Source organism: Acyrthosiphon pisum, chromosome A3 (assembly GCF_005508785.2).
Source record: "Acyrthosiphon pisum isolate AL4f chromosome A3, pea_aphid_22Mar2018_4r6ur, whole genome shotgun sequence".
NCBI classification, from domain to species: domain Eukaryota; kingdom Metazoa; phylum Arthropoda; class Insecta; order Hemiptera; family Aphididae; genus Acyrthosiphon; species Acyrthosiphon pisum.
Window position 1 is genome coordinate 29,655,044 of NC_042496.1, and position 25,126 is coordinate 29,680,169.

The 25,126-nt window shown below is 29.9% G+C and overlaps 3 protein-coding genes across 3 annotated transcripts in view; 1 reads left to right on the forward strand and 2 right to left on the reverse strand.

The window, feature by feature from the left end:
* The window catches only part of LOC100571326 (nose resistant to fluoxetine protein 6-like), a 33,093-nt gene that overhangs the window by 6,415 nt on the left and 1,552 nt on the right, over window positions 1-25,126 (forward strand). Inside the window, exons 3-19 of the mRNA XM_016806109.2 lie at window positions 2,618-2,759; window positions 2,884-3,264; window positions 3,520-3,626; window positions 3,716-3,858; window positions 4,944-5,048; window positions 14,704-15,071; window positions 16,192-16,412; window positions 17,347-17,564; window positions 18,353-18,444; window positions 18,574-18,767; window positions 19,750-19,919; window positions 20,381-20,549; window positions 21,058-21,251; window positions 21,674-21,815; window positions 22,789-22,978; window positions 23,143-23,285; window positions 24,337-24,442. Coding sequence (XP_016661598.1) covers window positions 14,801-15,071; window positions 16,192-16,412; window positions 17,347-17,564; window positions 18,353-18,444; window positions 18,574-18,767; window positions 19,750-19,919; window positions 20,381-20,549; window positions 21,058-21,251; window positions 21,674-21,815; window positions 22,789-22,978; window positions 23,143-23,285; window positions 24,337-24,442 — 2,110 coding nt within the window. The 5' untranslated portion in view covers window positions 2,618-2,759; window positions 2,884-3,264; window positions 3,520-3,626; ... (1 more) ...; window positions 4,944-5,048; window positions 14,704-14,800. The remainder of the gene's footprint in view (window positions 1-2,617; window positions 2,760-2,883; window positions 3,265-3,519; window positions 3,627-3,715; window positions 3,859-4,943; window positions 5,049-14,703; window positions 15,072-16,191; window positions 16,413-17,346; window positions 17,565-18,352; window positions 18,445-18,573; window positions 18,768-19,749; window positions 19,920-20,380; window positions 20,550-21,057; window positions 21,252-21,673; window positions 21,816-22,788; window positions 22,979-23,142; window positions 23,286-24,336; window positions 24,443-25,126) is intronic.
* LOC107884317 lies at window positions 83-1,759 on the reverse strand. Its single transcript, XM_016806113.2, has 2 exons — window positions 1,415-1,759; window positions 83-452 (listed from the first exon to the last, which is right to left on the reverse strand). Exons 1-2 carry the CDS (start codon window positions 1,577-1,579, stop codon window positions 237-239), a joined length of 381 nt encoding a protein of 126 aa, XP_016661602.1. The 5' UTR covers window positions 1,580-1,759; the 3' UTR covers window positions 83-236.
* On the reverse strand, window positions 8,364-9,560 carry LOC103309991 (KRAB-A domain-containing protein 2-like). Its single transcript, XM_008186898.1, has 4 exons — window positions 9,441-9,560; window positions 8,748-9,009; window positions 8,478-8,683; window positions 8,364-8,420 (listed from the first exon to the last, which is right to left on the reverse strand). The coding sequence occupies exons 1-4, from the start codon at window positions 9,558-9,560 to the stop codon at window positions 8,364-8,366; spliced, it is 645 nt and encodes a 214-aa protein (XP_008185120.1).

Consider the following 25,126-nt stretch of genomic DNA (forward strand, 5'->3'; position numbering starts at 1 on the left):
AAATATCATCGACTAAAATACATGTCAAATAAAATTGTTTTCGACTGAAATATGTGATTTAGGCCCAACATTTTTTCGGATTTTCATGCGCTCCCTAGCTATGTATACCTATAGTTTTGAAATTTTAAAAATCAATGTGCATAATTTATAATGCCTGATTATAATAAATTAAAGTTAGGTACTCTAATAGTTCTGTTGTACAATTGTAATGATGGCGTTATAATAATTACATTGCATTACATGTAATACGGTGTGTCGTAGGGATACTTATCTTCGCGGACTCTGCACTTAATCGGATCTACTCTGACGACGGTTTTGAACTGTTCAGGAGAAAACGCCTCGTCAAATTCGCTTTGTAGAGATGTCTGTAGGTCCAACGCCGAACAAGCGTCCGGTATGCATATTCCCAAATTCAAAATATTTCGTTGTACTTGGTCCTGGTAATCGGCCCACTGAAAAAACGCAACATATTATAGTAAGGGTTAAAATATATATGAAAGTTTAAAATGTATGCCTATAGTTACTGATTTCTGAAATATAATAATTGACAAAGATAAAGGTATATATTATATCTAAAATAAGTTAAAATCATGTTTACACATTAATCATTGTATCATATTATTATAATATACATCATGAGGAATTAGATAGGTATCATCACAGTTGTACTTGTTTTGCGCAGTAGATACGCATCTCCATTACCTCCAACCCATGTCGTAGTTCTCCACTTCTCATTGGTTGATTTTTTTCTATTTCATGTAGTATGTATGTATATGATTGACAGACAATAAGAAGTGGGGAACTGCGATAAAGGCAAAGTAATGGCTGGAGGATGCGTATCAAAATACTGTGATTATACCTATCTAATTTGTGATGTTATACTATACATGTAGTCTATACAACAACTGTAGATTAGGTAACCTATAAACATTATGTTGACAGTTATTATAGTACACACGAGAAAGAATATTATACCTAGGATGCATTTATACCAAAAAATGTGGTATAAATTTGGTTATAATTTCAAATAATTGGTAGTTGCAAAATCACCAATCACTATATTATGCGTGAACCACCTAGTAATAAAAAAAAAAATGGAGAAGGGGTATGTTAAATTTGAGTTCTGTCATAATTCATTGCACACAAATACTTCTGCGTGGTCAGTCAGCAATATGCAAAAACGTGCAGAATGCAATTTCGTATAATACCTAAAAGTATTATAAATGTAAACAAGTATTGTAAAATTGTAAAATAATAGTTGACCGAATACAATTCCTTCTTTAATTGTAATTATTTGCAATGAAACCACAAAAACCCAAAACCCGAAAATTTGACAAAAATCTGGCCAAATAAAGTGTGATAATTAATAACGAATAGTATATAATAGGCAGATAGGTCCTAAAACACTACTCACCCCGAGTATGGTTTTCCATGCATGGCTGTGACCGAAATCGTCTATATCTTCCGTTCTGTTGAAGCTATAATCTCTTCCTGCTGGTGGTATTAATTTTATTTTAGACAAACAACACTGTCCTTTCACTGGATAACGTATGTCCACACATTCGTCATAGACTCCCATTTGATATATGTTCCCCGCAAGTAAGCCGACTGGATATCGGTCCCAGGATTCTAGCACTGAAAAAAATTGTGTTTTTAGTATAGTAGACACAATAAAATTATAATTTATAATTAAAAAAAGTTGTTTAATAAAATGTTTTCCAATGAGAATAAAAAAAATGTATATTATATTATAATCTAATATATTAAATTCTTGTGTCACAGTGTTAGTGTTTGAACTCCTCCGAAACAGATCAACTAATTTTGATCAAATTTTTTGTGTATATTTGGTAGGTCTGAGAATACGTTTTATGCTAATTAAAAAAGGAAACTGATCACCCCCGGGAGGTATTACAACAGGAATTTTGAGATTTATGATAGAAATATTTGTTTATTAAGTCCCCTGCAAATTCTATTAATTTTTCACCAAGACGACCTTAGTGATTGACAAAAATTAAAGTACTTTTAACGGTTCAATTTAAAAATGTAAAAATGTTTTAATTGATCAACAAGTTTACCTACTTTGCATCAATCGGAGCATATTTTTCTGCGGGCAATAACGTAACTAGAAATACATAACCTATTTTAATATGGCATAATTTGAAAGAGACGTACAATAAAAAAGATATGGGTATAGTTCAGGGGATTGGTGGGGGTGATTTATAAGGGGTCACGTATAGGCAATTCGATGTCTTATACTCGTTACGCAGTGTGGTTGTATACTTGTGTGCGAAGTAAATGATCATTAGTATCAATAGTATGCGTACATACGTTCGGAATCCGTCGTATGCACTCCCGCACGCACGCACACATGTCAATAAATCGAGAAAAATTAAATATATTCATCTACCTATAAAAACTACCAAAAGCGGTAGTAAATTAAACATACTTACTGATGTTTGATTGTAATTTTGAAAAAAGGGTTGAATTCGTAAGCTCCTATACTATGCTTTGTAGGAACCACTTTTTTGATATAAAACCCAAAAAGCTCAAAATAAATACAAATGTAATGCAATTATTTCATGAGATTTTTAAAAAAAAATTATTAAATTGTTTACAGATACATAATGCACATGAGAAATATTATATCGTTAAATGAGTCATACCGACCAAGTTACGTGCGGGCCACGCCATTCTTTGGAGGCTTGGCCATGAGCTTTGTAGTGGAAAAACTGAAGGAAAAAAATATGAAATTTTCACAAGTAATTATTAGTATACTTAGAGAATGTTATCGTGTGTTTTACAAACATTTATTGTCAAATCTATTGGTTTTTACTGATATATTATGAAACCTGTTGATGTTTTCTTTGTGTGTCGTGTATATAGATGGCGGTTCACGGCGGAACAATTGCCATTTGCACGTTTACATTGTAGGCAGTGTTCGGACTTAGCTAGATAAATTTATCTAGATGAATAACTACATAATTATTTTTTAATCTTTTATCTTATCTAGATAAATATGAGTTAAGTTATCTTTAATATATTATATCTAGATACATTTGAGTTGCATTATCTTTATCTTTGTCTAGATAAAAAAATACTTATCTAGTCCGAACACTGTGGGTTCAGTGTTACGGCAATGTATTCTATGCGAGAAATAGACCTTATTATCCATTGGAACATGCCTTGTACTCAACTATCTGTCATTGTACGTGGCCAGTATAGCAAGTATATGGATTACCATAAGTTATTTCACGTCTGGCTACGGTGAGTAAATCTCGTTTTTTAGATGTCCAAGAGGGTGTGTTATTTAATCACCTCTGCAATGGCTAATGGCGTCATATTGGGTCACAGCATAACCAAATAAAATATTTCTGGACTTTGGGTCAAATGGGTGAATATGAGATATAGGATAATAATAACATTTATGTGATAACATTACATTTAATGTATTATAATTTATAATATAATATATTATGTACAGTTTTATACGTTTTTTTTTTATATGCATTCTTAAAAAAGACGTATCTAGAGTGATTTACCGAGGGCGTTGTACGTACCATTTTTAATTTTTAACTTTTTCATAGCCCGTATGCATTGTTGCTGTCAAATTATATAGAAAAGCCTGAGTGAGTCCTTGCTATTTAAAATAAACTTGCAGACACTATTTCAGTTTATCAGCTTTATTAATATATCGCAACTATAAATATTTTTACAGGTCTACTTGGTAATTTGTTCCGCAATAAATTTGTTATGATTATGGGGAAACTCTCATACCCCATTTTGTTGGTAAACATCACTGTTGTGCTAACATCTCAGAGTTCACAAAGTTTACCAGTTCATCTGTCGTCAAGATATGTGGTAGGTAAGACACTAATATTAAGAATATCGTGTGGTTACATTAGGTATATAGTGGTATGTCCATAATCCATATACCGTATTCTAATGGTCAATAGACATGAACTCTGTATAACTAAGAGCAGCGTGGAAACACGTCGCATTGTGTCTGTCTTGACCATTGACACAAATAGGGGGGGGGGGGGGGATTAGGCCCTTAAAAATATAATAATTTACCATTCTGAAAAGTATGTGCCTATTAATTATAATTTTAAAAAAAATGTGTAGGTGATTGAGCTCTCCCTAAACATTTTTCCTGTTTGCGCTACTGGTCTTAACCATAAAATACAATAATCTATATATCTTACAGTACTACCCCACACTACCATGCATATGAATAAACGGTAATCTATATTGCCCTCTAATATTGCCATGTTTTCCATACTCTCATTTCTTGTCTATTTGTACAAGCGGTATGTCACATAAACGTCTAGTGCCGCAGAGTACGCACTCAGGTGCATTTGAACCACTTTTAATGGTGGGGTTGGGTGGGTAGATAAAATCATATCCAAGGTAATTAATACTATTTCTAAAGTAAGTAGGTACACACTAGGTACTTATACACGTACCAATAACGTATTACTTAGGCAATGCATTATTATAGCATTAAGTACTCTACCTATTACCATATTATAGTAGCCAGTGTCGTTGTATATGCCAAAACAAATTGCTATGACAGCGTAATAATTATGTGTGATTATGTATCTTTGGGTAAAATCTAAAATGATCTCAAAACTCAAAACGCTAGATTACAGAGCATTTTCCCTAATAATTATACACTGCTCTTTAAATTGCTTATTACCTGATTATAAAAGATGTATCCTGGTTTTAGTGTACCTCAATTCAAGACTATAAAACGTCCACTTTAAAAATCCTAATATTAATTGTAATGTCACGTCTTCCGTTAAAAACTGATAACTAATAAACAATATCATATTATTATTGAAATGAAACTTTATATGGTGTTTAATTTTATCAGTTCACAGTTCGACGCTTATCTCTATGATGCATTCATCTGATGGCCATCATCTTATTTTATCTTTTTTCAGAGCCAATAATTAGTACTCAATTCCTGTGAATTCATGACCAGGTTTTTACAATTCCTGCACTAACGGTTTTCCTGGAATGTCGAATTTTCTCCGGATGGGCTTAAGGTAACGTGCGTTACATAATAGCATTTTTGTTTTATTTTAAATTTAAATGTATTTGTCCTAATATATTATTATATAATAATACCTAAAAAAGTATGTTATCTACACGTGCAAAGAAACCCGCAGTAGGTACTATAATTCTAATACGCCGTTCTTAATGGCACTTTTTAATTATTAATATTATCCAATTATTATATAATGAGTTTGTCATATTTATAATAATATATAATAAATTACCATTCATTATATAATTAATAAATGTATAGAGTAAATAGGTACCTTCCTATAAGTAGGGATCAAAATTTACGAAAAAAAAAGGTTTTCCGAAAAAAAACCCTGGTTTTTTCCCGATTTTTCAGAAAAATTGAGAAAAATTGGTTTCATTTAAAATTTCCGGAAAAATGGTCTTGACGAAAAAAAACTGGTTTTTTTCCTGAATAAATTGAATGGAAAAAATTGTTTTTTTCTAAAGAACTGAAAAAGTAATGTAGAGTGGAAACAATCTAAAAAAAGATGGGTAAGTGGATGTCGCTCTGCTGTACAGTAGATTACAAGTGGGTCACTGTATAATGGATGGTATTAAATTTGAATTCAATGATAAATAATATCATTTTATAAGAAAACATTATATAATTATCTATGGTATTAAAAAAAAATTGACCTATAATAGGTACCTATAATGAATTCCAAATTAATATCACAATATTCATTAGATACTTATAATGCGTTATACATCAACAACAAACCGTGATACTATCATAGATATATAATAGTATACTTTAGAAGTTTCATGTACCCACGAATAATATTATATAATCGCAACAAAATAACTAAAATAGTTATTCTAGATATTTTAATATGTAATTTCGTCCAAATTTGAACTTAAAATGAGTATAAAAATAAACTGTGCTTATGTGTTTTTAGATTTTTTGGTGACAGAATTAACTACTTACGAGGAATCTTGTTTTAAATTTTGAATCCTTGGATATAAAAGTTGAACATTTTATACATTTTTAACTACCTACAAAATAATTATTCAATTCTAAATTTGATACATTTTGTCAAAATTTGATCTTTAAATGCTTATAAAAAAAAATTGTGCCTATGTATATTTAATATTTTTCAACTGCTATTGTAACAATATATCAGGAGCCTTGTATTAAATTTTTACACTTTTGCTCGACAGATAAAACTATATTGATATTCATAGAAAAAAATATATATATATATTGAAACATGAAATTGTCCGTAAACTGGTCAAAACAATTTAAAATATTTTGAAAATTGCATCAAGTATAAAAATTGGTAAAATAAGCATTCAGTGAAATTTTCATGTATCTACATGTTATTCGTTTTTGAATTACAACACAATAAGAAAATCGCTACATGAGAAATCGAATGAATATCTATTGTTGTAAAAATTTGAATATCAAATGCTCATACATAATTGATTTGACCTTCTTATAGACATTTTTTTTTTTTATTAAGTTAGATAATTTTATAAGTAATCTTGTATTATATTTTAAAATCTTTAAAGAAAAATCTATAAATTTATAATATTTTAAGATCTAAAAAGAAAAATTTTTATGAATTCTTAACTCAAAATAATTGACTAATTTTTCTTGATTTTTCCATATTTTGTTAATTTTTTAACTTTAAATGCTTATAATAAAAAAACTGTGATGAAGGATTTTTAATATAGTTCAAATGTCAAAATAACAATATTGTAGGAGCCTTGCATTAAATTTTGCATTTTCACGCTTTTTTACCCAACAAACAAAATTTTATTGATAGGTATTTATAGAAAAAAAACTAAACAAATTGAAAACTGAGAATGTCCGTAAACAGCTCAAACAAAGTCAAAATATTTTCAAAATTTTATGTTATTTAATAAATGAAAATATTACCATTCAGTGAAATTTTCAAATATCTGCAGTCATTCGTTTTGTAATTATAATTAAATAAGAAAATCATCACATGAGAAATCGGGCGAATATCAAATGTTGTAAAAATATGAATTTCAAACGCTCATAAAAATTTAATTTGACCTTTTTGTAGACATTTTTTTTTTTTTTTTTATAAAGATAGACAATATTATGAAGAATATTGTATTACATTTTCAAATCTTAGAATTAATAAGAATAATTTTTACGAATTCTTAACTAAAAATAATTTGCTAATTTTCGTGATTTTTACATATTTCGAATGTGTAAACATTAAAACTTTAATGCTAATAAAAAAAAACCTGTGACTAAGGATGTTTAATATTTTTCAAATGTCATTGTATCAATATAGTAGGAGCCATGTGTTAAATTTTCAAGTATTTTTACTCAACAAATAAAATTTTATTGACATTATTGGAAAAAAAAACTAATAAAATTTAAAACTGAAAATGTCCCTAACCAGTTCAAAACAAATCAAAATATTTTGAAAATTGTATTATGTATAGAAAATGGAAATATAAACAACCAGTGAAAATTTCATGAATCTACGGTAATTTGTTCTAAAGTTACATCAAAAACCAAAATCGATTTTCTCGAAAACAGCTTTTGCGTAAAAATTCCCGTTTTTCCTGAATATTTCTTTTGTGTTTCACGGCGCTTTTGAAAACTACTGGAATAATTTTGACTCCCCCCCCCCCAAAGTACTAACAAGATTCACTTTCCTATCAAAAAAGATAGTGTTGAAGAAAATCGAAGCACTTTTACTGTCCTAAAAGGTGATGACAGACACAAAAAAAATAAATTAATAAAAAAAAATTAAAAATTAAAAATTGAAAAAAAAACACACATCATTGTAAATTAATATATCCATCGTTTCACTCAGAATCTAAAATAATTGTAGTTGATAATCATTGTTGATAACCTAAGCATACCTAACTTAGAGTCTAAAGTGGATAAATCTAGAGGATTCAATACTTGATTTATAAATAATTATAATTTGTAACATTAACTATAGTTAATAATAATTGTGTAGTATGCCTTACCGACGGAAAATTGTGATTTAAATATGTAATAGATGGTAATTTTTTAATATAAATGTTCTTTAAGAGTATATCAAATCAAATTTACCTGACTTAACCTTTGGGAAATAAAAAATTAATATCCATGAGTACTTTATATTCGCACCTTATAATTTATTAAACTGTGAAATTAATTATAATTTCGATTGATTAAATACGATGTGTTCCTTTTGATGATATTATATAATATTGTATTATGCATAACGCGATTACAATATTGCAGTCTTAATCCACCAGTGATATTCACGTTCATAATATTTAGCGAAAGACGCTTTCATGTCAACTAGCCTGTTTTTCTAAATTGTGCCCAGATGATTGACGTGCATCAAGTATATTTTGTTTTCGTTGATCAACTAAATAAATACATTATTGACTTAAACATATTAGACTATATTAAATATTTTTTTCACCAAGTTCTGGTCACTAGTCACTTGTTCTAAGTTACTAGTACACGGTACATTTTCTTCGGCTCCCTCGTCTTTGTTTGACTTCAAAATACATTCAATATCTTCCTCAGATTTCAAAGAGCTAATTTCGTCTACCGGTAAACCAATTGATGCAACACCTAAACGAGCTGGACAACCAAACATCGCCTCATAAGGTGATCGACCGATACCTAAAAAGAATCAAGTAAAATTATTTTTAAAATTAACTATTAATATATTAATTATTTATCATACCAGAATGAAAAGCACGATTTTTTCGAAATTGGATGAATTTTAATCCTCTGACTATGTCTTGGTTTTCCGTGAACCATTTATTAACATCACCCCACACAGAATGTAATTCATTAATTACACTAATAACAAACTCTCTCCCATTATCGGAATGTAGAATTGCTGGCGCTCCAAAAGGTGTATACATTTCCATTAAGTTATATGCTATTTCTTCTGCTCGCTTAGTCTTTAGTGGTTTAAGTATAACAAATTTTGTCAAGTGATCCTGATAATTCATTATAAATCTGTAATTGTTTATACTCTGCGATTGCATATCAATTAGATCTATTTGTGCACGCGATTTGTATGCTGAATGCAAAATTGATTTAGAAACAAGACCTCTTTTTGGATTAGATGATTTTTTATGACAGTCGGTACAAAGACTCAAAAAATCATTATTGTTTCTTTTGTTATAATATATTACAATATTTTAACTTTATTTCAGCCATCATACGATCGCGGCCACCATGGCCGATATAGCTATATGCGTGGAGTGAAGAATATTGAATAGCTCTTCCTTTTAACGAAATAATGTATACTGTCATTATCGCATGGTTCATGGCTTTAATTATCTTTATCATTTATTAAATTAACGTCGTACTTACGAATATTATTATAATCTTTTTTGCATTTTGTTTGAGTCTTGGATAATTTTACGACTTCTATACGACGATCGTATTCTTCATTATTCATGAACGATTTGTTGTCGTCACGTTTAGCATCAATAGTTAATGAAATTGCTTTATCAAATTCATTTTGCATTTTGTTTAAATCCATTTTTAAGCTTTTAACCAAATCAATACGTACTGCACTACTAATAACCTACTACTAAACGGATCATGTTGAATGTATACAGGTTATATATATTAAACAGATAAATAGTACGATATGCGATATCCATGACATTTTTCAATCAACCATTTTATCGATATCAATCATTTCCCCACCTGATATTTTTAGATCTCAGAAAATATTGACTGTTGACACCAAACTTACTATTTTATACCAGGGACACACATGCGTGTTTAAAATCGGTTATCGCAATCGACATAAACCCGTGTTTGATATAATTTCATGTCTCCGCACAGGCCACAGATAGGTATATAAAATAATTTTATAAGTTTATTTTATATACCCGTGTGTCTCCGTTTCTCATTTAATTTGAGTTAGACAGCATTATTAGTTCGATAGTGTCTACTATATAAAGTGTAAAGGACTATAATATATAGTTTTGTTTATTTAATTTATAATAATTATAATTTGTATCCGAACAATATTTATCAATTTTTACAGTAAAATATACATTTTTAATATCATTTTTTAAAAAAAATAAATTAATAAATGTCATGTTATGCTTTTTTTTATATATATATTTTTAGATTATCAAATTCCGGGCCCTAGTGATAACATTGCCTAATAAACTACGGAAATGATGGCAATTCCTAGGCGGTGATAACATTGAACCAGTAACCCAGCCTTTATTTAAATTGAATATGATATAGTGATGTTCAGTACTTATGTACGATGTACGATGTACATTGTACACGAGCAAGTAACACGCATTACTGCATTAGTAGGTATCTGAAATAATGTGTAATTGATTTACCGCTGGGAAATAATGAGAATTCTGAAAATTTGTAAATACAAATTTTTATTAGCATTATGTCAACTTCGGGATTGATTTACCCACATTTTTGATTTTATCTCCCTAAACATCTAAAAGAGTTAGATTAAACAGTTTCGTATTCCAATTTCAATTAAAAATTCGAGAAAGTCGAAGAACACAATATCTTAATTTCTATGTGGCGCGTATGTTAGACAAAAACAGATAATCACCGCTTCCGATCCCGCCCATTTTTATTTTTTTGTGCACGTTTCGTTTTCGTGTCGAAAACCTAAAATGAATCCATAAATTAAGTTAAGCTACCTTGGATAATAACACGTTTATGCGTGTAAATGGATGTGTGTGTGCGGGAAAAAAATGCTTTAAACGAATTACACTGACGCGCGTGACTAAAATGTTGTTTTTATTTACTTGGTTTAGATACCTTTAGCTATATTATAATAATGACTACATAATGTGTACAATGCACATAGTATCTACACTGCACTGCTATACAGTGTAAATAGTGCATGCACGATGTAATTATACATTCATTTCTAAAAGCAATAACAATAATAATATGCACACGTTCAGACCCGCATCTTCGTCGCATGTATAAATTATACCTGTTATATTATATAGCTGTAGGATGGCTGCCGGACAATTTATCATCCTATGAAAGCTTTTAGCACGGGTAAAAATTATTCCCGTAGACGTTTATTATATCATCGTAAATAAAAATATACTTAAAACCGTTTTAATTTTTATCTTTTTCAGGAACCTCAGGTGGACTCATAAGCCACCTCCTAATACATTCCCTCACTTACTCCAATATGCCATGTGATCCATTTAAGTTTGTAAACTGATTATTTCAAAATTTTCAACTATTTTGTAAATATTTTTTTATGCATTTTGATGTCATTTTCAAAACAACATTAGATACTGAAAAAAAAATGATACTTTTTACTATTTTTTATAGTTACAATTTCCTACATTTTTCCTTTATTGAATGACACCATACACCATTAATTTCATACTCCGAAGCAGAATATTATTCTAAGTATTTCAATCTATAAATATCAAGTTTCGGACGAATAGTTCTGCATTGGGTAGTTAAAACTTAAAAGCATATAAAATAGTCTTTATGAACAGAGTAATAGAGTCGTGATACAGGGGAATAAATTATATTCTGTTGTATGAAATTTAATTTGTATATTATATTGAAATGGTTTATATTATAATATATTATTCTGCTTATTTTTATTTTTATATATATATATTAACACCGATTGGATTTTACAAGATTAGACATAACAAAATATACAAGATTAGTATTAAAATTGTTATAGGAGCGATATAAACATTCGTTGAAAACTAATTTTATGTTTTTGTATAATAAAAGTAGGTAAGTAATAACAATATTTAAAATTTAAAAAATACCACATCAAATTTTATATGGTTTCTATATTGAAATTTTTTAAAAAAAATTGAAAATCAAATAATTTTAAAATAGTTCCGTATTAATAGTTAATACCATTGTTTAGTTTATTTTTTTCGTTAAAATTGAATCAATATTAGTTGAAATATATCTGAACGCAGAATGAAATAATATGTGAACATGTATATCTCTAAATAGTCCGACATGTTATACTAATTGTAAAAATCTATGATAAGTAGTGACATAATAAGTACCTATACTGGTGTACAATATAGTACATACCTACATATATATTATATTATATAGCATAAAATTAAAAAAAAAATACTTGTATTTGTATTCAAATACTTTGGAAGTGTTCGTAAAATCCATTTTTATAATAGTATTTTAAAAGTATTTTTAATACTTTTTTATTCGAATACTATTAATAGTATCTTAATACTTTTTCAAAAGTATTATTTACTAGACTGGATATAAAGTGATAACAATAGATAAATACCCTAGTTCCGAACATGTCATAAAGCATATGAATATACAATTTGCAAGGCTAGAAAAGTTAATGATTTTTTTTAACTCAGTTAAGTTAATATACACCAATAACAAAAAGTTAAAAGTTAAAAGTTAATTTAACCTTAGGTTAACTCAGTTAAGTTAAAAGTTAATACCTACACACTGTTTGTTAACTTTTTAAAAAAGTTAATTTGTTTATACAACGCTAGCGTACTTAAGTTTTTTCCAACCAAAACTAAATTATAGGATAATATAGTGTTTATACTTCATACAGTATTTCCATATAAGTTAGATTCGAATGATATAAATTTTTAACTTTAAACAATATATGATACCTACATACTTTTTGACATGAAAACGAAATAGACTGAAATAGTGAAATATAATTAAATTAAAAACAAAATAAATGAACTTAACTTACTTCTTCAAATGAAAAATTACCTCCTTCATTTCACGTTAATTAAGAAAGAAATTTAGTAAATTAACAGATAACTTTTTAATTTAACTAGTTACTTTTGGCTTAGTTCAATATTTTAACGTTTTAATTTTTAAAATTCTGAAATTATCTTTTAAGATATCAATATTTTTTAATATGCTATCAAAGTAACACAACATGCAATTTCGATACCTATATTTCTTAATGTGATATCAAAGTAACTCCATTTTATGAAGAAAAAATTTAATTATCATGGTACTCTGGTGAATAAAAATATATGGGTATCAAAGTTACCCCGCGAAATCAAAGTTAGGTACCCCATTCTAATTAAAAATTTAAAGCTAATGTAATGCAGTTAGTTATAGTATTAGGATTAAGGGGGGTGTGGGGGACAAAGCCCCCCATGGACTTGTGTAACATAAACTATTCCAGCACCCCCTAAATTCACACCCAATATGCGCCTATGGTCTAACTAGGATAGAAGACTTACAGTAAAATGTATACTACTACTAATAATTAATATCTTCTCTAGACTCTAACAAGTTTAGTATAATTTAAAGTTTATAAGATACCTAACCTATAACTTATAAGTTTCTGCTAGCAATGAATTATAATAATATTAATTTTAAGTTTTATGTTTGCACAGTGCTAAGCGTCTTGGTAAATGTCCGTACAAATCAAAATACTAGGGCACTTGATGAATTATGAATATTATGACTTAAAAAAAATTAACTTTTTTTTAACTGAGTTAAGTTAATTTTATTTTCAATCTTAACTTTTAACTTACCTTGTTAAATTTTATTTTTTTGTTAAATTTTAACTTAACTGAAGGTAATTTAATTGAATTAACTTAACTTTCCACAGTTAATTATTTTCCTTAACTTGCCCACCATTGCAAATTAAAGCTATATTTAGCGAATGATTATTGTAGACAATTCAACGTTTCCCAACCGGTGTGCCTCAATGATAATAAAAAACGTTTTTCGTAAAATATAATAATAATTATATTGTTTTTCAATTATAGGACGCGGCTCCCTTCGACCACTTCCACGACGCCCCTAGGAGCCGCGACACACAGTTTAAATACCCCTGCTATAGACTATAGTCTATAATTTAGGTTTTGGTAGGAAAAAATTAAGTACTCTAGCGTTGTATAACCAAGTTAACTTTTTTAACTTAATAAAAAGTTACCAAAAAGTGTGTATTAACTTTTAATTTAACTGAGTTAACCTATGGTTACATTAACATTTAACTTTTAATCTTTTGATATTGGTGTATATTAACTTAACTGACCAGAGTTAAAAAAAAATCATTAACTTGCCCAGCCTTCGATGTAATGATGGGTTCACATGTCGTCAGTGTCTTTCGCTAAATATTATGAACGTGAATATCGCTGGTGGATTAAGACTGCAATATTGCAATCGCGTTATGCATAAATGCATAATACAATATATTATTTAATATCATCAAAGGGAAGTCAGCTGAAAATAAACACATCATATTTAATCAATTGAAATTATAATTAATTTCACAGTTTAATTAGAAGGTGCGAATATAAAGTACTCATGGATATTAACTTTTTATTTCCCAAAGGTTAGGTCAGGTAAATTTTATTTAATATACTCTTAAAGAACATTTATATTAAAAAATTACCATCTATTACATATTTAAATCACAATTTTCCGTCGGTAAAGCATACTACACAATTATTATTCAGCGATTGTGGAATAATATACAAGGTGAGTAAAAATATATATAACCACGAATAATATACGCAGTTTAAATGTATTTTACTCATATACTGTGAATTTCAACCACGAGCGAATGCGCGATCTGTTCTCCAATTATTAAACATGTAAAAAACGTACGATGATGTGTAGTCATAAAATTAAATATAATTGTGTGTAAAATATTGATTTTATTTTTTTCCCAGAACGTCCCGTAAAGTGTTTTGTTTTTCCGTACAAAAATATTACTTTAACGAAGACAATAATATATAATAGTATACAATACAAATCAATTATATTATTATGTCACGGCCGCTACTGACGATCACACTGTTTGCGTCGGTGTTACTGAGCGTTTTATTGCAGTCGGCCGACGGTGCGGGAGCCGACATCGGTGACCATATTTTGCAGCGGGATGCCGCCAACGACCCAATACCCGGTCTTTGGTTGTCCGATCTGTTTTACCGGGCGCTGGCCAACTTCACCTTGCGGCGGGCGGACAGCACGGCTTGCCGCCGCCAATCCGCTATGTACGAGGCACATTTGAGCAATCACACCAGTTGGGCCGTCAGAAGTGAGTGATTATTATAATATTATATTAGGTATATTTATTTGCAAATTATTTCAGTGTCTTACAACTTCTATAATATAATATCATTAAAATGTACGTTTTTAAATACAGTTCAAAAAGTTTTACATCATAAAAATCGTACATATTAATTCATTGCTATTATCATATAATATAATAATAATATATTATTATATTATAATGTATACAATATACCTACATCACAGATGATAATAAATAATAATACTTCGTCATTTCAATAATACTGCGTCGTCAGTCAGTCCGTGGTTACCTATACCCTCAGTGGCGGTTCCTGCCTAGTTGTGCAGGTTTGCGCACACCACATAGATTGATAATTAATATGGGTAGATTAAATATGGTAGATTAGTAAGGGAATAGTAAAATTATATTATAATTTTTTAAACAGTTTAAATTCAATATCTGGTAAACTGTATATTTATTCCATAATACAAAATTAAATTTTAAAACCATTTGATATTCGCTTAAACATGACTACTCTATAGTTTATACCAAGGATGGGCATTAACGAGTTAAAAAGTTAAAGTTAAGTTAAAAAGTTTATTTTATTTTAACTTTTTAACTTAACTAGTTACTTTTGACTTTTCATTAACTTAACTGTTAACTTACTAAATTTCTTTCTTAACCAACGTGAAATTAACGAGTTAATTTTTCATTTTAAGAAATGAGTTAAGTTAATTTATTTTGTTTTTAATTTTATTATGTTTCACTATTTCAGTCTATTTCGTTTTCATGTCAAAAAAAATGTATCGTCAATTTTTTAAAGTTAAAAATGTACCTATAACATTCGAATCTAGCTTACTAGTATAACATAGCATTAGGTCCGTGAAGTTAGCGGGATTAGTAAAAATACAATTTTACTTAACGACTGTTGTGCTGATCCCGTAGCTATCACAACTAGAGAACTGCCAACTGCACACATTATTTCTGTTGCTCAATAACAACGATCACCGGTAGGACTGCAGTGAATCTAATTAATTAGTTCTTTACTTGAGGGAAGAAATATCAAATTTAGGTCAACATTATTGCTATAAATTATCATTACACAATAGAGTGCAATATATAATAAAAACCAATTTTTTTTCAGTGCTAGAATCTTGGGACCGATATCCAGTCGGTTTACTTGCGGGAAACACATACCAAATGGGAGTCTATGACGAATGTGTAGACATACGTTACCCGGTGAAAGGACAGTATTGTTTGTCTGAAATAAAAATAATTCCACCTGCAGGAAGAGATTATAGCTTCAAAAGAACAGAAGATTTAGACGATTTCGGTCACGACCATGCATGGAAAACCATACTTGGGGTGAGTTACGTGTTTTAGGTCCTATCTACCTATTATATACAACTAATTGTTGTTCATTATCACTCTTTTTTTGTCAGATTTTCGGGTTTCGGGTTTTGTGGTTTCATTGCAACTAATTATAGAAAGAATTGGATTCGGTCAACTTTTATTTTAAAATTTTACAATACTTGTTTGCATTAGTAATACATTTAGGCATAGGTAAAATTTGGGGGGGGGGGGCTAAAAATATAACAGTGGCGTAACAGTGTATTATATATCGGTTGCTATTGGTTAATCCGGCATGTTTGTTGATTTGTATTATTATTTTTTGTAAATATATATTATATAAATTAATGTTTGTGTGTAGATTAAATCTCTGGGAAGAAGACAAACTAATTTAGGAATGGTTAAATTGGGTTTTTTTTTATTCATCTGATATTAGTAGTTATGTTAGATTAGGATTTTGTATTAATTGATTATATAAATCCACCATAGGTGGAATGCGACAAACTTGGTATAACTTTGATACTTTAGAGTTAAATCATATACCTATACGTACAAATAGCACGGAGTCCGCGATCTACCGTAGGTAGATTGCCTACCTGATCATATACCGCTGCGAATCAGAATTTTTATTCCAGAAAACGAAAAAGTTAAGATACACTTTAAACACCATAAACCGAATATTAAATAACGAATTGAAAAAAGTTTGAGTCAAATAGAGTTGGCACATTTAACGGGCAACGGAGTGCGCGGGATCAGCTAGTGTATATTAATAATATGATACCTACTTAATGTATAATCATGATTTTAACTTAACGTAGATATATACCTCCATATTTATCAATTATTATATTTCAGTAATCAGGTATAACTAAATAAATTTTAATCTTTGATATTATATAATTTAACCCTTAATATAATATATTGTATTAAATATGTTGCGTTGTTTCAGTGGACCGATTACCAGGACCAAGTGCAACGAAACATTTTGAATTTGGGAATATGCGTACCGGACGGGTGTTCAGCGTTAGACCTACAGACATCCCTACAAAGCGAATTTGACGAGACGTTTTCCCCCGAACAGCTCAAAGCCGTCGTCAGAGTAGACCCGATAAAGTGCAGGGTCCGCGAAGATATGTATCCCTACGACACGCCGTATTACGTAACTTTGTAAGCAATGTGATTATTATTTGGATATCATTATAATTGTACAACAGAACTATTACAATACATGTAATTCATTATTATCATGCGTTATAAATTATGCACACTGATTTTTAAAATTTCAAGCCGATAGGTGTACATAGGTAGCGCAAGAAAATCTGAAAAATGTTATCCTAATTGCATATTTCAGTCGAAAACAATTTTATTTAACATGTATTTTAGCAGTATGATATTTTCCAAATGTTTACTGCATATTATTATGATGTTTTATATTTACTTTATCAGATAACTTATAAAAGGTTGTTAAATCTTTTAGATCATTTAAATAATTTATAATTTCATTAGGAGAACACGAGAATAAAAATATAGATTCAGAAATAAAAGAATTTATTATTCACTTTTTTGAAATCAGTCTCATTAAAATCTTTTTCAATTATTTTATCAGATATGTTTTTGCCCTACATTAAAAAAATAATTATTAAATTAATTTACGATTTCCTTTTCATCATAATATATGACTGTAGACTTATTACTTTTAGCACAATTGATATTCCAATCACTGCGATAACTATTAATTCCAGTAGCTTCTTTAATTAAGCTCCACGCGTTAATATTCTTATAATATTGCAAAAAGTAGTCGTAGGTTAATCGAAATTGAACATTTCATAGAGCCATATAGGACATAGGTTAGGTAAAGTAAGATAAGTAAATACTTCAGATAAACAAAATATTTAACAACATTATATTAATCATTATAATATCATAAATTATAGCTATACAATTTTATTTTATAGGTGGATATTTTTACTGCTCGTTCTGATCTGTTGCTGTGCGACGTTACACCATTTCATAAGAATATCGTACCAACAAAACACAAACGAAACCGGTGAGCAATAAACGAATACTTGTACCTATCTAAAAATATTATACTCACAATTTATATTTTTAATGTGTAAAAAATTAAAAATAAATCCATGTATAACATAATATTTAACAATCATTACTCCAAATTTAGGTGAAGTGCCTAGGACATTTTTCTACGAATTTTCATTTATCGAGTCAATCAAAACATTGTTGAAATTCGACAAAGACAATAAATTAAATATTTTTTATACCACAAAAGTAATGATGATGCTTTTTGTTATGTGTGGACATTATTTTCTTGCTTTGATGTCGAATCCTATAAGTAATGCTAAGTTCGTGGATAAGGTAAGTTGAGAAATATATTTGAGAATATTATAATATAATACCATATTCTACAGTCTATAGCAGGGGTCTCCAACCTTTTTTTACGGCGGGCCATATGTTGAATAAAAAAAAAAAAAAAGCTCGATAACTTCAAGCTGGTAAAGTTTCTATTTTTTTTGGCAAAAGGAGAGGCGGGCAGTATAGATGAGCGGAGAAGTGGGCAAACATTTTACGGGGTAACCCCGTACCACTCCACTCCGCTCATCAAAACTTTGAATATTTATAACTCATAAGCTACTTGCCCCAAATTCGATTTTCATGTATCAAAATACTAAGAATATATACTTAGAATTCTGCTTTGGAATATAAAATTAAAACCCAATATTGTCATTCAAAAAAGTAAAAAACTTAAAAAGTTATAAGGATAAAAAATATTTAAAAATATAATTTTTTAAGAAAAACGTTGTTTTATAAGCGACTTGAAACTATGTAAAAAATGTTTTCAAAAAAATGTACTCTTTTTGAAATAATGAGTGTTCAATGATAAAAGAATCACACGGTATAATATAGAGACGCCTTAATTGAAACAATATGATATTAATATTAATTGAAATAATATGATGCGGAAATGGAAATGGTGTTTTAATTTTATTACTCTTAATACATAGCTACTTTATTAACAAAACTTTACTAACTATATCAGATATAATATGTGATATTGTAGGAACTTGGAAGTAGAAAGTAGGAACACAAGTTGGACACAAGGGCGTGCGTAATTCATTTTTTTTTTTACTTACCCTTATTATATAATAATAATATTATGCCTAGGTATATTATGTCCTGGATTTATTTTACCAAAACTATAGCATTAGATACTGGCAAGTGTGAGGTTACGTTGTTTTATGCGCCGCTTGTTCAATTGTATATTTTAAACACATTCAGTTAAAATTAGTAAAAACACAATTTTATCCTGTTTATATTATTATTAATTAAATTATCACAGATACTACTCAACGGACCAGCTGTGCTGTTGACTGGTATGAACACCGTTGACCCATTTTTCTTCATGAGCGGTTTCATCATGTACATAAACCTTTCTCGAGAATTTCGAAAACCAAAGGCTGAATCAGTTTGGAAGACACTCTCGATGCCAATCATCCAGCGAATAATAACGTATAACAATTAAATATAAATAATATAAGCGTTTTTATATTTTTTGCAAACGATTTCCGTCAATTTTAACTATTATAAATATCATTGCTAAATATAGGTGTGATCGCAACTTTGGATACGCAGGTGTCATGGCCGTCACTGGCAGTGAATATTATCACTTCGATTTATTCGTTAACAAAAGAATATAAATTATTAACTTCATGGCTACATAAATCTAAAAATCACTGCCATCTCAGCCATCCTTTCTATGCTAAAACATGCAATAATTTATTGTGCATGCGCAGCCCATAACGAAAATGCGCCTCAATGCGATCATACTTATATATTTAGCTATGATAAATATGTTTTAAGAATCAACATAAGTGTTATAATTGATATCATATTCAACATGAATAATACGCCATCGATAACACAATATAATATTATGTCGTTTATTCTTAATAGTTCTCATTTCGTTTTAGAATGTTACCGGCTTATTGCGCGATGATGGCGATAACTGCGCATATTATACCCCACCTCGGAGACGGTCCACTGTGGCCAATAAAGTCGTGGGGAGAAGCCGAGATATGTAAGAACTATTGGTGGACCAACCTGTTGTTCATAAGTAATTTCGTTGAAGTCGACCAACAGGTATTAGGATGTATTTTAATTTTTAATCCACAATAATACATTGATACACGATAATTCATATTTAGACAAGAAACATTTTATATTTATATATATAATTCAGCAATCAGCATAATAAATTAGATGGGTATCATCACAGTTGTAGGCATGTCGTAGTCCTCCACTCCTCATTGATTGATTTTGTTTTATGTTTTAATACATGTATGATTGATAGCCAATAAGAAGTGGAGAACAACGATAAAGACGAAGGATGTGTATCAAAATACTGTGGTTATACATATTTTATCACTATCTTATTTGCCATGTTATTAAGAACCGCAGACTACGGCTATAGCTAAGACTGAAATATGCGCAATCGTAATCCCACGGGCTACGAAACTTGTAAATTAACCGAATCCCATTTTTGAAATTAATATTCATCCAACCAATGCCTTGATACCAATATTTGTTGATTACTCACTGGTATTAAACATAGTTGTAAAAAATAATTTCTATTTATTTTTTATTCCAGTGCCTCATAATGGGCTGGTACTTATCGTGTGATATTCAGTTTTTCGTCATTGGAGTTATTGTCGTTTACGTTCACACGAAAAACCCAAGATACGGAATCGCATTGCTTGGCACAATAATTGGTTTGTCGATATCCCTGCCATTCATAATCACTCTTTTGACGGGAAGAGATGGAATGGATAAGTTTACTTCAACGTATGTTAAGTATTTTAGTAATTGAAAGAAAATTTGAACGCACAAGTAGTGCATCGGATAACTGAGATTCGTTGAACCTATTCTCAATTCTGGTTTAACGATTATTCTGAATTCGTTATATATTTGAACGTCAACATTTTTATGTTGTATACTGTATAGTCACACGGTTTTCTATCACTATAATGAGTGAAACGACTGAACGACGTTGTTATTATTAGTATTATTATTACAACTAATACGTACCTAGGTACCTACCTACAAATATTTTCGAAGATTATAATTTAAATAGTAGTGGATGATTTAACGACAATGTTTGGTTTTAAGCAACTGCTTATATATTATTATTGAATTATTTATAAAACTGTATAATATAATAATACGGTATATTGTACCACAATATATAATTATCATATTGTTTATAGACACCTATTGTTCATGAGACATGTTTTATCGTCGAACGATTCGTACCGACCAAGTTACATGAGGGCCAGTCCATTCTTTATAGGCTTAGCCAGTAGCTTTCTAGTGGAAAAACTAAAGGAAAAAAAAGTGAAATTTTCACAAGTAATTATTAGTATTCCTAGAGAATGTTATCATGTATTTTACAAACATTATTTATCGGCAAATGTATTGGTTTTTACCACGATTTAAGATATACAGATTAAGCATCGGCCTATAACGAATAGTGCTTTATGATGACCGGTGAACCAACTATCTGAAACAGCTGAGACCCCCGATCACTAGCGCTCGTTGTGGTTTAAATATGTTAAATATATATAAATTATATAATATCATAACGCCATAACAACTAACCACGGTTATCAGCTTTTTATACCAATAATACCTACAGTATATCATGACAAAATAAATAGGTATGTCAGCAACTCGTGATACGCATGTCTGCGACATAAGCATTTCTCCAACTGACTGAGTGGTGGAGCGGTGCCGCGGTGGTGGAGTCTTCGGCGGCGGTGGCTATTGCCATAGATATTAAAGAATGGATAGGCCATGGCTATATTAGAGGGTCATGGGGCCGGAATGGGGAAGAGAGAAAGACTGTTTTTTATCATTGCTTCTCATTCTGACAGAGGTCTTATCATAAATAAATAATTATACATATATCTATTTGTGATAAGACCTCTATAACCTCAACAAATGTTCATGTTCGTTCCCGTAAATGGCCTATCCATTCTTTAATATCTATGGCTATTGCGGCAGTGACGGCGATGGACCAATGAGAACCGAAGAAATGCTTACGTCACAGTACATGGCTGGGCGGAGGGTGGGTGCGCGATTTGTTTCCAAACCGGTAATATTGCTGACATACCTATTTATTTTATCATGCAGTATATAATATTGTTGAATCTATAAACTTGTCCTCTCGGTGCGCTAGTAGTAGTGGGAACAGCTGTTTCAGATAGTTAGTTCACCGGTCAAATTATGGGAGTTAGATACGCAACCTGTATATCTGAAATCGTGGTTTTAACTGATATGTAATGATACCTATTGATGTTTTATTTGTGTGTCGTGCATACAGACGGTGGTTCACGGTGGAACATTTGCTATTTTATCGTTTGCTTTATGGGCTCAGTTTTACGGGGTCGTATTCTATGCCAGAAATAGACCTTATTATCCATTGGAACATGCCTTGTACTCAACTATCTACCATTGTACGACGGCAGTAGTGAGTGCATGGGTTGTCATAAGTTATTTCACGTCTGGCTACGGTGAGTGAAATCGTGTTTTTAAGATATCCCAGGGAGTGTGAGTCTTCCTAATTATCGTGCAAATTATTGTTGGATTAAATTTACAGATGTTGGGGAAAAAAATCAAGCGTTCTCAATCGTATTTTATCACTTTTATTATATTACAACTTCAAATGTTTTTACAGGTTTACTTGAACATTTGTTTCACAGTAGATTTATTGCAATCATGGGAAAACTTGCATACCCTATTTTGTTGGTGAACATCACTGTTATGCTAACATCTCAGAGTTCGCTGAGATTACCCGTTTATCTGTCGCCAAAATATGCGGTAGGTAAGACACTAATATTATACGGTTACAAACTTACATGCACACAGTAGACCTTATACTAATAGACAATAACTGTGTAGGTATAACAACAGAATTACGAGATGCGTGGAAACACGTCGCAGTGATTTAGCCTGTCTTGATTATAATAAATACAATACAATCTATATATTATTTTATATACCGTACTACACTACTACCACGCACTACCATGAGTATGAATAACTATAAACGTGCTCGTGTGTCTTCAATAAGGGGCAATATTTAGGCAATATGCAATTTCGTTGCCATCGCCCGTGGCATTTGTGTAGTTAGTCGTCAATGATTATTAGTGTGATTTTAGCGGGTACCGACTATCTACGCACGCACTGCGCATGTGCGCACATGTCAACGGAACCATCGACCGAAAATAAAATCCACGATTTTTTGCTCAAAACACGCTTTACAGGAAAAACTCTAACGCGTCGTAGAGTGGTCTGCTTTTAACAATTTTTTTTTCGTTACAAAGAGGAGAATTTTCTAAAGGGCGCATTGGACTTCAATTTTTAATTTCGTTGCTTAATACAAACATAGTAAAAATAACAAAATCTTGTGAAGATATCTCATATTCAAAATCGTATTTTATGGTTTAGAAATAGAATTTTGAAAATCCAAGTCCAATGCGCCCTGTAAGAAGTGTTTCTCTTTAAAAAATAAAAAAATAGAAATTATGGAAATCGGATCACTCTACGAGGCATGAGAGATTTTTCTTTAAGGCGTGTTTTTTAGCAAAAAAATAGGTCACGTGCAGGCCCTTTAAAGAACGAGCGTTAAACCTTTATCGGCACGTTTTCCATACACTAATAATTTCTTATCTATTATAAGGTCTATGGGTATTTTGTATGTGTATCAATGTATGTCACATAAACGTCCATTATAAAAATCAAAATATTTATTGTAATTGTCAGGTCTTCCGTTAAAAACTGATAACTTATAAACAATATTATAATATTATTATTATTATTTATTATTAATACTAAACTTAATATTAGTTTTTATTTTAATGGTTCGCAGTTTGAAACTTTTCTCTATGGTTCATTCATGTGTTATATGATGGCCATCATCTTATATTTGATTGTTTATGAGCCGTTTGCGAAATTGACCAAAAATCTGTTAAAAGGTAAATTAATTTTATTGATTTTAGTCGTTAATATTTTGTAATGAATCGATCATCGAAACTATTTAGAATGTAAGATCTACATAATGACATTTTTGTTTTATTTTAAATTTAAATTAATTTGTAAATACAATAATTATTTTATAATAATTTATTAATATCTGAAGAAGTATATCTATAATAGCCACTTGTAATCAAACCTGCAGTCAGTGGCGCAAATAGGGGGGGGGATACAATATCCTTTATACGCCACTGTCTGCAGTACTCTAATTCAAATACGCTGTTCTCTATGGCACTTTGTAAGTAATAATATTATACCCAATCTTATATATAATGAGTTTGTTATAATCATATAATAATATATAATATTAAATCATCATTCATTGTATAATCAATAAATGTATAGGTAGAGTAAATACGGTTCCTACCTAGTATAATAATAATTTACTAATCTTTCTTTTTTATATATTTTTAGGAAAAGTTCAATCTCGTCGATCAAGAATGGAAAAATCGATCGAAAAAACAGCCCACCTGCTGCAAAGTAAAACTGTTAAAAAAAACTTAACTATCTCATAATAGGTAGTGGGTCAATTATGAAATGTTACCAATTATATTATAATATATGATAACATATAGTTTATACAAATATTGCAAGTAAGTTATGCTCGTGTGTATCGTAATATGGAA